We start from the raw sequence: 14025 nt of genomic DNA on the forward strand, positions 1-14025 counted from the left end.
TCCAAAGCGGCCATTTTCTCTAGGGGAACTGATTTATGTCATTGGTAGACTAGTAGTAATTACTAGAGATCTCTAGGCCCCAGCTGGATGATGGCAACCCTATTTATCCTGATGGTGATGGTAGGGTTCTGCTTCATATCATGCCAGGGAGAAACCATGGTTGCTTTTATAAGAGGGGAGAACATTCGTTCCTGCAGCGTGCCACATGGACACATAAAATTGATTTATACTGAATCAGACCATTAGTCTATCAAGGTCGATCTTGTCCACTCTAACTTTCCAGGTTCTCAGGTTAGGATTGCCAGGTCTCCCCTGGCAAATGGTGGGTGTCAGAGAGGTGGGGGGTGGGGACCAGTGACTTGCTTTTTCGTATGCGCACAAAGCACGTGTGTACTCTGTAGTACCCTGCAATGATGCCACTTCCAGTACAACCTAGAAGCGATGGCATCAGACCAGGGCTGATTCTTTAATTCTATGTTTTGGGCTGATTTCTAAAGCATTGGCCCAGGTGAGACTGGAATTGATGTCATTGCAGCTCCCACTGATCAGCTGGTGATTGGCGGGCAGAGGCAGGGATTGTTGGGAAATGAACCACATCAGGAGCACGCTGGTCCCACCAAGCTCAGGTACAGGTCTTTCCAACCACCTGTATGCTGGTCCTTTAATCAGGAGATGCTCAGCATTGAACCTCGGACCTTCTCTATGCAACACAAGAGTTCTACCACTGAGCTACCAGCCCACTGTCAAATGGCACAGTGCAAAAAAAGCTGTACCGCTTGCTCTGACTATGTAATCACGGTTTAGACTAGGTTGCAAAGCTTGTCATTTCTTCCTACTCAGTTCACCCTTCTGATCTATCTCCCTCCCCACGCAAGAAAGAAAACTGCAAGAAGATATAGAAATTGAAAACTCTCCTGGGCTATAATTAGTGATGTGTTGAAAGGGACACCGGGTAATCTGTCAGCATTTTCTTTTCTTGGGGTTGTGTGGGTGTATTCTTTGTTCTGACCTTTTCTAAGCTCGGCCACTGGGTAGTTCTTTGCCCAAAGGCTGATTCACATTCTGGTCGTGTCTACACTTGGCTCTTCTTCATCAGCAGAAGAGCTCTGACTGATCTATTTTCCTTTCCCGAAAGCTGAGCCTCTCTTCTCCTCTCCTGCTGATTGGACTCCGCAGTCTTCTTGGCGAACTCCTTCTTGATCACATGAACTTACCCGTCTGCACTCTGCCAGATTAGAAGGAACTGCAGAGTGGCATCCATGGCTGCTTTAGGCTTTGAAGAGCCAACTTTACTGTCTGAAATTAGGATTCTCTGTTATAACAGAGCAAACTTTTCCCCTTCTCTATTAAGTAAAGGATTCAGGATCTTTATCAGCAAACACAGCAGAGCAAAGATACATGAACAGTTTGCACTCATGAATCCTTGGACTGTTCATTGCTGGCTGAGTATGTGAACCGATTCTATTGGACAGCAGAGCTCTGCCTGAGATGTTAGATCTGTGACAGCCCTTTCTGACATCATAGCCATGACCTTGTGGTCATTCAAGTGATGAATGCATGACCTCAAAATAAGTGGTAATGTGTCATGGACCACATCTGGGATTTCTATCAAGATTACAGGTATAAACTAGCATGTAGATCAAATGTCAAGTCAAGCTAGGTAGCCCAAAGGGCTCATTATGAGCAGGGACAAATGGTATGGTGTCTGGGTTGGATCTGAGTTTGGAATTTTGCCAACAATGCCTGCCTATGTTTTTGTCTGCATTGGGAATACTGGATTGTAGCTGCAGAACAGCAGGCTTTGAGTCCAGTGGTGCCTTAGAGACCAGCAAGGTTTTCAGGGTGTACACTTTTGAGAATCAGAGCTGAAGAATCTGAAAAAGGGAACTCTGACTCTCAAAAGCTTAAGGTAGGTCAAGGTAGTCCCCTGTGCAAACACCGAGTCATTACTGGCCCATGGGGGGACATCACATCATGACGTTTTCTTGGCAGACTTTTTACTGGGTGGTTTGCCATTGCCTTCCCCAGTCATCTACACTTTACCCCCAGGAAACTGGGCGCTCATTTTACCTACCTCGGAAGGCTGGAAGGCTGAGTCAACCTTGAGCTGGCTACCTGAACCTGGCTTCCGCTGGGATCGAACTCAGGTCATGAGCAGAACTTGGGCTGCAGTAGTGCAGCTTACCACTCTGTGCCACGGGGCTCTTTCTCAAAAGCTTACACCCTGAAAATCTTTGGTACCTGAAGAAGAGGGCCGTGGCTTACGAAAGTTCAGACCCTACCTCAAATTTGGTTAGTCTTATAATGGCTACTCTTTTCTACTGCTACGGACAGATTAACACAGCTGCCCATCTTGATCTAGCCTGATGAAGAGTTCTGGAGAACTTGAAGGCATGCAAATGGGTCATTTGGTTGGTCTTCATAAAGGGTATGGCATGGCTTTTGGGTTGGGATGTTGCTGTGGACTAGAGTTGCCAACCTTCCTAGAGTTCTTCTGGAATTACAACTGATCTCTAGAGATCAGTCCTCCTGGAGAAAATGGCAGCTTTGAAGGGTAACTCTATAGCATTATACCCTGATAAGATCCCTCTCCTCCCCAAAGTCTGCCCTCCCCAGGCTCCACCCTCAAATTCCCAGGAATTTCCCAGGTTGGATCTGGCAGCTCTACTGTGGACCAACCGGCTGTGTAATTTTTTTGGTTCCAGAACTAGGCATTTATTTATTTTTAATTGCGCCCATTGGTACAAACAGGAATATGCCCCCTTTCAACAGGCAGTGAGCAAAATAAATATGAACATGTATCACGACATATTTAAACCCAGGCAGCAACACTAAGTTGTTAAATTAAAATTAAAACCACAGACATAATAGCAGCAAGAGACTGAAACTGGTTCCATTCCATTAATCTCCAGAAGTTCCAAATGCCAAGCAGAAGAAGAAAGTTATTGTCTACTTCCTAATAGCCTGAGATCCTTGCAGGGAGAGCAGGAGGGGCCACCACAAGAAAGTCCCCACTCTTGGTAAGTATCAACCTATTTTTAGAATATTGCGGTATTTGAAACAGGGCTTCCTAACCGGATCTATGTTCATATTGTTAAGAAATCCAAAAGGTAAGGAAATGTCAGATTACGTCAACCAGTCACAAATGTATTCAAATCCAGCCCAAGGAAATCTTAGTAATCTAGTTTTGGGTGAAGCTGAAGTTGTGCTCCTTTCCCTTGCCAATTGACAGCAGGGTCAAAAAATCTATGTTGATGATCTTCACTAGAAATCCTTCCCTTCTCCAACATTCATTGCAAACAGTTTGCTTGTTCCTTTAAAACAGCCCTCACTTAACTTCACTCTCAATTGTCCTGACTTACTTCCTAATGACATAATCAAGTAGCCAAATATGGTTGGCTACACACCAGTACATGCTCCCTGGTTGGATAAAATCCCCATTATTTCTAAACCAGGAACCAGCAGTAAAACCTGAAGAGGAACCCCCCTCCCAACGAGTTTGAGTAGCAGCTGAACAGGAATAGTCACACAATCTGAATATCTTTTAACAGAAATGTACACTCCCCTAAAACTGCTTCTTTTGATCCAAAATTCAAAAATGGACTATTCATAGAAAGCCAAATGCTGTTCTGTATCTATAGTTCCTGTGCCTTTTAGACCAGAATCTCCACATTCTCTGCAACACACCTAAGCAAAAACTGATTCTTTCATTCTGACCTGAGTTATATCCAACTTCCCACACTTGGCCTTCTTCTTGGCTCTTGCAATACACTTCCAGCTGATTGCTGACCTATCCCACCTCTTCCCATTCCATTTTCCTTCCTAACGCTGCAGGGTTTCTCCTTCCTTTTCTCTGGTTGCTATTCTGAGCTGCTTCCTCTTTCCCCTTCGGCTCTGCCAATTAGGGGTAGGCTGGAAGCACCTCAGTTTTGAATACTGTCTGCGAGAGTCGATTGCACCGAAAGCCAAACGGCACAGCTTTGCTTGAGAAGCCATGCTGACTTCTAAAATCTCTTCTGTTCTAAGGCAGTACCTGGCGGGACTTCTAATCACAACCAATTGATATTCTGCAGAGCATCTTTAGAAAATAATCCGCAAACAAGGAGCCGCAGGCTATAAAAGTCTCTCCTTCATCTTTGCTTTAGATCGTGGCTTAAATAAAAACAAAACACAGGCAGGGAGAGAAGCAACCCAAGTGCTCTGCCTGGTTGTTTTATCCCTAAAGGGAACATTAATCAATTTTAAAGCAATACGGCAATTTTAATGGGGTGCAGAAAGGGGCTCCTCCACTGTCCCTTTTTATCCAGATTTGACATCAAAGGGCTCAATTAACAGAACCACTAGGAAAAGAAAGCAGACTCTTAAAAAAAAAATTGGATCCACACTGTGCTGGCAATCAATATCAATACTAAGAGCCATTTTGGCTACTCCCCAGCAGGCAGCAAATATACATGTCTACATTCTGAAGAATGCTGAGGTTTTCGCTCCTCTGGACTTGCAAGAAGTCTTCAAAACTTCTGTGGCTTTTTGAATGCTGGTCCACAATGTGGACATTGTCTAATGGAACACAGGCAGATATTCCTGTGTGTGTGTGACTTCTGGGCCTCTTGCAACATTAGGAAAAAATGCATAATTTTACTTCCTTCTGAAATCGAACAGGACTCTCAGGGCCAAGCTACACATGACGAATGACACTTGAACGGCAAGTGGATTGAGTGGAGGGCAAGTGAACAGGGAGAAATACACTTGCCATTCAAGTGTCATTCGTCATGTGTAGCTTGGCCCTCAGTGAGAAATTATCATGAGTAAAGTGCTCACATTTTTATCCACAACAGTGTTAATCAAAACTCCAACTTCGTCCTCCCAAGGAAACACCAGCAGCAGCTGTAACAGCAACCATGCAACTTCATGAAGGGTGTGGCCACCCAGACCTTCTCCAGCATTAATCTTAAGGAACTGCATTAATGTCCTGGACACGTCTGGGGAAAGTAATCTCACCACTGAATAGGGTCCTCCTGAATTGATTAGGCCATTATTCCCAAGAGCTTTTCTGCTGACCATTCTACAATTTCAGGAGGATTCTGAGAAGACCTGTTTGGCTGTTTTCACACACGCCCCGGCAGATCGCACAAACTCAAAGCATGAAGCATCTTCCTAGCATGATCTCCTAGCACGATCTCCTTTAATGGCCCAATTATGTCAGAAAAAGGCCCATTAAAGGGGATTGTGCTGGGAAATCATGCTAGGAAGACACTTTTATGCCATGAGTTTTGCGCGATCTTCCAGGCACGTGGCTTTCTTTGAGTACCTTTATTAAAGGAGGAGGAGGCCAGGGAAGATTTCAGCAAACTCTGCTCAGTTAGGGTTTCCATGTCCCTATACCCTCTTGCGGGAGGGGGGGTAGTCACCAATCTTCTGGAAGTGACATCATTATGCCGGTGGTGGGCATGCTCCTGTGCTTTGTGCAGGGCCAATTCAGCCCATTTGGGGCCAAATTTAGCCCCTGGAAAGTGCAAGAGCGCTCCATGATGGGCATAATGACATCAGGAAGTGATGTAGTCACACCCCACAGGAAGTGTGCCTGTTGCATGCTTCCTTAGGTTGCCTGCCAGTGACTGGCAATCACTGGGCAATTTGCCACCTCTCCCCCAGCGGGCAATGGAGCAAACCACTGGGAAATTGCCCGCCACTGGCAAGCAACTGGGAACCCTATGCTCAGTACAGGTTGGACTTACTTGATGTGGATCTATCTGCAATCAGAACATACACCGTTTGAAAGGATGAAGGGACAGATCTGTAAACCCTGATATCTAAATTTCCCCTGTCCTCCATTATAGAGTTTGCCACATCTCTGAACACCTCATTTCAGAACATCCTTCACTTTTTAAAGCATCCCCGAGTCACAAATCTTTTAAAAGAGGAGCAATACGCAGCTTTGGAGGAAGGACGGCTTTCTAAGCGAGGCTAGGTCTTGACGGGGACCTATGTTTCCTATAAATTGCTTGGCCTGTTCACACCCTGCAAGACTTCCTGACAGATTAATTGGAAGTGTTACATTGGTGACCTCTTGAATTTAATCAGAAGGCTAAGAGAAATGCAGTTCCCTTTAACTTTACAATCCTGTAAGTTCTGATCATGTACCAACAGATGCTATTGGCTGGCTGCATATGGGATAACATCAAATTTCTCATCCCCTGCTGGTTCAAAAAAAGTCCTGATTTTAATTTCTTTCAGTTCTCCTTTGAGAACAACTGAACTTAGGACTCTTATTTCTGAGCTATTTTCTGCATTCTTAGTGTCGGACTCTTCTCATGAAAATTAATGCATTTTCTAAGTTATTTCAGCATCAGTTGGGTTAAATGGCATAGACATATAAATGCAAAAAAAAAAAAAATAGAACAAACTAATCAGAAACAACAGCAAAAAACATAGGTGGCATGAAAAGGTTCGTAACAACAACATACAAAAGAGAAAGAAATGAGAAAAAGCCCTATTCATTCCTCCATGCTGTTGTTGAATACAGCCAATACAGATGTGAATACACTGGAAATGTTGCTCAGCTATTTGGCTTTCCAAGATATTAGCAGGGATGCCACTTACCTGCCTCCAGCTGGACGGCTCCTGCTGATCCTGTCCGATCTGCCGATGCTGCTTGGATGAGCAACGGGAGAAAACGGGAGAGGAAAATGGCTGAAAAACAGGAAGTGATGTCACTGCATCATGGTGATGTTCTAGGAATCCAGCCATAGAGATTTGTTGGATTCCTAGAGTGTCACTGCAGTATGGTGATGTCACTTCGACTTTTGATGCTGGAAGTGGCATTGTACAATGTCTCCCTGCCTCCCCAGAGACTGCCATTTGCCAGCCAACATTAGCCATTTGAGATATTGGATGCTTTACTCAAGAGAAAATGGGAAGTGCAAGCACTGCAGGGTGGTTTTGGAACACATTATTATTTGTGGTAGCCCGTACCCTGTGGAACGGCCTGCCTGAGGATGTAGAGCCCCCACTCTGCTGGCTTTCCACAAACGATGCAAAACCAAATTATTTAAAAAGGCTTTTTTACTCAGATAGGAGGGCTGTATTATAAGGAGGGGGGTCTCAGGGCCAAGCTACAAGTGACGAATGACACTTGAACGGCAAGTGGATTGAGTGGAGTGCAAGTGAACAGGGAGAAATACACTTGCCGTTCAAGTGTCATTTGTCACTTGTAGCTTGGCCCTCAGATGCTTTGCTAATGAGTTAGGGACCTTAGACTTCACCACTATGTTGCCTTACATACAATCTGTTGCTTTAAATATGCGCTCCTATGAGCTACTTGCATTTCATGTTGTCTAATGTCAGCCCTAGAATAGCTTATGTTCTGTTTCAGCATTTCTTCAACTCTGTATTGGATTCTTGCTAATGCTACGTCTTTGTAAACTTATTTACCCTACGGCATTGTTTATGGAAATGTCCTTGATACTCACTGTCCTAATCTCACACTGTGTAATCTGCCTTGAGTCTCCGTGAGAAAGGTGGACTATAAATGACATAAATAAAATGAATAATAAATAAAATAAATTATTTGTGAGAGTCACAGTCTACTCACTTGACCCATGTGCCCCTTTTGGGGAGGAGCAGGAAACTTGAATAAGAACATTTTCATAAAGCAATTTAATACATAAATACAGATTTATCTGGAAACTACCGGAGTAGCATGTGGTCCACCGAAGTATAAATACAGAGTTGAAGAAATGCTGAAACAGAACATAAGCAATTCTAGGGCTGACATTAGACAACGTGTAGCGCAAGTAGCACCACACAGTGGTGACAGTGGCTTGAAATGCTTACTGATACTGTCTATTGGGGAGGAGGGGGCTTGAAGCAGAGGACTGGAGGTTGCCAGGCCAAGCTTGACAACAGGCAGGAGGACTGGGGGCAGGGATGTTGGCATTTTTAAAAAAATTATATTCTTCTCCCTCCACTGTTTGGAGTGGCAGCGGGGAATGAGGCTTCCTGGAAAGAGGCATAGGAAGCCTGGCAAGTTTAGCCTGGCCGCTTTTTTACTGGTAGTACTTTCCTGTATCACCTTACAATGATCTGTATAGATTAATGGTCTGACGCAGTAAGAAGGTAGCTTCATATGTCCAGGTGACATATTTTTGTGTGCAATTGTCTTTTGAGCTCAGCCCCCTGTGTCCACTGAACTACACAGTCGCTCCTGGCCCTAGAGGCATTGCCATTCACACTGTTCAATGAAGTGAATAAAAGCAGAAAATTACTGCAGAGGTTGTTGTTGTTCTGCCTGGAAAGCTCCACTGGTTGTCCTTCTGGAAACTGGGGCAGTGGATTCTTTTCACACTATCCATTAACCCGATTTCTTTCAACACCAGATTCTTTAAAAAAAATGGTGCCAAACTTCAGCTCCGTGACCAGATTCTGCATGCAGAAGATGAAGCTTAATGGTGCTCTGACGGTGAGCTTTCGGTGCGAAAGGCGCCATCAGACATTTTGCTAGGAGAGGGGAGTGGGGAGCTTTTCGAAATTACAGCTCAATCATTCTTAAACACCACTGCTATTTATTGTAGTCACATGACTTACAAGGTCCCCTGAAGCCAAGCTATTTTCGATTTAGAGACAGAAAACAAGGCTTGTGGCTCTGCAGTTGGGTTCAGGTATTTCCCAGGCTCTTTACAGGAGGCATGCGAAAACAGCTCTTAATCTGTGATCCTCAGGCAGTGACAATTTGTAATACCAACAGGCCTGTTTGAAAGGCAGGCAGCAGCCAGGTAGCAAATCAACAATCACACTCAGGAGCTAACAGAGCTGCTCCCTTCCACACAGAGGGAAAAAGGCAGAATAAAGAAAGTAGAGCCAGGAAGAATAAAAGGGCCATCTACTCCCCACCTATAAGATCCCAAAATACTTCAGCATTCTTAAATGATCCTCCCCCCCTCCCCTGCCTATGAAGTAGGTAGATAACAGTGTACCCTAAGGGAGGGAACAGGAGAAACTAGGAAGAATGGCCTTTATCACCAAGTGGAGCTGTGGCAAGCCCCATCTCCCCGGAGCAGACACAGGAATCAGTGTGAAGCAGTTGTTGTGTCCTACTTCAACTGGAGAAACCAGGGATCAAATCTCCACTCCGCCATGACTTTGAGTCTGTGTGTCTGTCTCTAAGGGCCAAGCTTGAAGTGACGAGTTACACTTGAACGGCAAGTGAACAGACTCACGTGTATTCCTTCCTGTTCACTTGTGCTCCACTTGCCACTATGTGATTGAGGGCCAAGCTACACATGACGAATGACACTTGAACGGCAAGTGGATTGAGTGGAGGGCAAGTGAACAGGGAGAAATACACTTGCTGTTCAAGTGTCATTCGTCATGTGTAGCTTGGCCCTGAGTGGAGTGCAAGTGGAGCGCAAGTGAACAGGGAGGAATACATGTGAGTCTATTCACTTGCTGTTCCAATGTCAATCGTCCCTTGTAGCTTGGCCCTAAATTGAACCTACCTCACAGGGCTGTTGTGAAGATGGCAGGGAGGAGAGCAGAACTAGCATGTATGCTGTTCTGAGCACATTAAAGGAAGTAGAAAAGAGCAATAGTACCGCCTATAAGACTAATAAAATGGGACTTTCATGAGTCACAGCTACAATCTGAAGAAGTAAGGTGTGACTCAAGAAAGCTCATACCCTACCACTAATTTTGTTAGTCTTATAGGCACTACTGGGCTCTTGCTCTTTTTTACTGTTACAGACAGACTAACACGGCTACCCATCTTGATCCGACATTAGAGGAAGGGAGGGATAAAAATACTATATTTGACAAACATCTGATCCAGCATGAAGCGGCCAGCCAGACTTTGCCGGGAGAGACCAGAGTAACTTATTTATGAGGTTATTACAAAGGTAAAAGAGAGAAGCAAGAAGGAATTCTAGCTCCAGCAATTGGTGGTGGTGGAGAGTGCCCTCCAGTCATATCTGAGTTATGGCGACCCCTGGTGGGGTTTACATAGCAAGAGACTACCAGTGGTGGTTTGCCATTGCCTGCCTCTGAACCCTGGCCTTTGTTGGAGATCTCCCACCCAATTACGAATCAAGTCTGACCCTGCGTAGCTTCTGAGATCTGATGAGATCAGGCTCACCTGGGCTATCCAGGGCAGGGCCAGATCCTGGAATTAAAGGCTGGAATATAAATGTAATGGATAGGTGGATGGATGGAAGAATGGGTGGAGAGAGATGGACAAATGAGTGAAAAAGTCGCATTTTGCCTGCAAAATGCTTAATAGTGGGCCAAGCTACACATGACGAATGACACTTGAACGGCAAGTGGATTGAGTGGAGGGCAAGTGAACAGGGAGAAATACACTTGCCGTTCAAGTGTCATTCGTCATGTGTAGCTTGGCCCTACATCAGCAGACTCTACCCAATAGCCTATACTCCCTATCCCTTACCAAGGTATCCTTCTTTTCCTCTATGGAGCTCCATGATCCCATTTCTCAATTTTATCCTTACAACACTTGCAGGTATTGTAGACAGAGGGCCAAGCTACACATGACAAATGACACTTGAACGGCAAGTGGATTGAGTGGAGGGCAAGTGAACAGGGAGAAATACACTTGCCGTTCAAGTGTCATTCGTCATGTGTAGCTTGGCCCAGTATTTCTTGTAAACCTTACTTATACCTTTCCTGTCATATGCACATTAAAGCCTACATGGCTTTTCAGATGATAACCATCGTTTCAGGACCCTGCAATGAGCTGAGTCTGAAGATAAAACTCAAAAAGTATACATGCTTTTGTTTATTTCTTTGCATATTCCAAGTTTGCTCTGAATCTTCCGGCTAGCTCCCTCCCACAACACCTTCGAGTAAATAATTCTTAGTCCAGAAGAGCAGCTTTCAGCAATTTGAGCCATCCTCACAACACAATAGCAGCAACTTCGGGTTTGCTATGGGCAGCTCCATCCAATCAAGATTTCTCGACAAGTATGATAGAGATTATTTTGAAGTATTGTCGAAGGCTTTCACGGCCGGAGAACGATGGTTGTTGGGGGTTTTCCGGGCTGTATTGCCGTGGTCTTGGTCTGTATTGCCAAGACCACGGCAATACAGCCCGGAAAACCCCCAACAACCATTATTTTGAAGGTTTCATCCTTGCTGTTTCAACTCCCCCTTTCAATTTTCCTTCTCCCTTGTGTGAATTAAATCTGCAATTCTTTATTTTCATGCCGTTTTCTGGTCCCTTGCACTGCATTTTCCTGTAAAATATATGCCTTTTTCAACATTGTTTGGGCCTCGATAAATCACAGTTATATGGATAAGTAACGCACACTGAATGTACAAGTACAATATAAATTGCACATTAAATCTGTACAACACGGAACAAACAAATCTACAAACATGACAGCAAGACGCGGAAAACCGAGACTGTCAACGCACACGATAAAAAGAAATCAAATCAGGAACATTTGATCCTCACTACTGTACAATATGCATATGCAAATAAGTGTGAGTCATATCCACATTAAAAATGTAATAGGTACACCAGCACAAGAGTTTGCCTCCTTACTATTCCACCAGTTATAGCTATTTCTCATGTCCTGAGGCAAATTCATACTGGCTGCTGACGTGATAGAACCGACCAGCTTCTTTCAGATAAAGAGCAGCTCTAATGTGATTGTTTGTTTGGGTAGACTTGCTCTCTCGAGTCCATTTTTATGGATTATTCTCCCGTATCACATTTCACCCCTGACCTCCCACTCTCACTTGTTAGCTGATGATCTGATATGAAGCAGCCATGATAGGAGGATAGCAGCTTCATGCCAAGAGATCACCAGCGTGCTTCAGTTTATCACATGAAAAACTGTTCCGTTCTAACCCTAATTCTCAGAAGAGAAGGAGAAGGAAATAATCTTTACTTGCCCTGCCAGGTCAGGCACTGAGACACCTGATTAAAAACAGGACGGTTCATCTTCTAGAATTCAATACATGAAGGACTTGACACGGAATTAAAGTTTTTGTTGAAGTTTTGCCCCTGAAAAGCAAACCGATAAACATTTCAGGCCACGCTTTCAAACTGATTATTTAGTATCTCTGAAGCCTTTTAGCACAGAGAAAGACTGATGAGGTCAAAGTGAAGTGCTTTTGGGTGCCGCTGATTTCAACAGGAGACTCAGACACACGGAGATGGCTCCAGGCTGTTTGGTGGCTGCTGAACTTCCCCACCTCCACGCCACACCTGCCCTGCAGCTGCCCCAGCCAGGAGCTGGAAGAGATACAACTTCTTGCATCATTGCTGCCCTTGCTTCGTTTAAAAATAGTGTGGCAACTTGTACATGTGATCAGTTGTGATCTTAATGATTCTGAGGCTCCAGATAAATGTCCAGGATGGGGCCACAGAATCATTGCCAACTACCCATCTGGGCTCTGCCCTCCACTTAAGACATCTCCAGCTCAAGCAAGGCAGGCAGGTGGTCGCTGCCCAAGCCTTGGGGACACCAGGCGCATGCATGTACAAGGTGGCAGTGAAGCTGACCAACCTCTGCCTGAGCCCTAGAGGAGTGAGCATGAATATGTGCTGGGTGGGTGGGTTGTGGCCAGCTGCTGCCAGATCGAGCCCAGATCCCAGGAGGGGATAGGCAGCAATGGCTGGCCATTAGCTGACCCTGAGAGTGTGATTGGGGGGGGGGGGAGGTATGCATGCATGCAATGCCCAGCTACTCCCCCCCTTACATGATGGGAACAGGGGTGTGGGCTGTATGGGGCCTGCCTAGTCCAGGCAACATCCCAGGATGCCCCATCATTAAGACTTCCCCTGCATGCCGTATATTGTTTCTTGAACTTTTGTGAGATTCCTTCTTCTCGTTCTGCCACTAGTTGGGATGTCCCAGCAACAGACAACCAGAAGGAGGAAATTTATGAGTGCGGGAACTGGTATTCATGGCTTGCTGCACTGTTCTTAAGGAGGTCTTAGGAGGGACAAGGAGAACAGAAAGATTATCCTCTTTGACTCCTCGATGGGTGTGGAAGTTGTGCAGGCAGCAGGAGGGTAGGTGGCCAATGGGCAGTGGACTGGCTGCTGGTGGGAGGGATGGCCATTTGCCACCCCCACCCCCCAAATGAGATGGCTGCAGGCTTTTGCTGCCTGAAGCAAAAGCCTGAAGCCGTCTCATTAGACAGCCTGCTCTGCAGGCACATGATTCAGTCTCTGGAATTGAAAGCAATGGGAGTTAAATTTAGTCTGTGCAAAGTTTTGCCCTGGGCTACACAGTTGTTGCCCTGGGCTACACAGAACTATTCCTGGCATTAGTGTCCCCATTTTACAGATGGATAATGGATGCTGAGACTCAGCAACTTGCCTAGGCCAAACCAGGGCATTCGTGGCTGACCACAAATTTGAACTTTACTCTCACAGGTTAACGTCCAACATGCTGCTTGATTTTTTTTTGCCAAACTCAAAGTCCGCACATCCCTCCCTTTCTTTTTAATGGACATTTTTGCCTTTCCAAACATCAGCATCACAAATGTCATGATTTTTATGTACTAAAGTAGATAAGAAGTTAGTTGTTGTAGATTTTCTGGGCTGTATGGCCCTGGTCTTGGCATTGTAGTTCCTGATGTTTCGCCAGCAGCTGTGACTGGCATCTTCAGAGGTGTAGCACCGAAAAACAGAATTCGGTGCTACACCTCTGAAGATGCCAGTCACAGCTGCTGGCAAAACGTCAGGAACGACAATGCCAAGATCAGGGCCATACAGCCCGGAAAATCTACAACTAACATTCTCCGGCCGTGAAAGCCTTCGACAATATATAGGTAAGTGTTTATATTGAAACAACATTCACAAATGACCATTGCCCACCATTTCAACACTGTACAAACTGGCTAAATTGTGCATTATTTCCCATCAGTTAGGCATCACTGGGAGTCTCTGTTGCACAGTTGTCATCACAATTGTGCAACATCTAGTTTCCACCCATACTTTCCACCCAAGGATTTCCACCCATGCTTTCAAACTGATTATTTAATAATGTTACAGATCCGGTT

General features: G+C 45.1%; 1 protein-coding gene across 5 annotated transcripts in view; it reads right to left on the reverse strand.

Annotated features, from left to right (window-relative positions):
- The window catches only part of LOC129342146 (protein CEPU-1-like), a 1103651-nt gene that overhangs the window by 821573 nt on the left and 268053 nt on the right, over window positions 1-14025 (reverse strand). For all 5 annotated transcript variants that reach the window (XM_054997748.1, XM_054997747.1, XM_054997746.1 and 2 more), the window contains exon 2: window positions 6601-6690. In XM_054997748.1, coding sequence (XP_054853723.1) covers window positions 6601-6690 — 90 coding nt within the window. The remainder of the gene's footprint in view (window positions 1-6600; window positions 6691-14025) is intronic.

Source organism: Eublepharis macularius, chromosome 14, assembly GCF_028583425.1.
Source record: "Eublepharis macularius isolate TG4126 chromosome 14, MPM_Emac_v1.0, whole genome shotgun sequence".
NCBI lineage: Eukaryota > Metazoa > Chordata > Lepidosauria > Squamata > Eublepharidae > Eublepharis > Eublepharis macularius.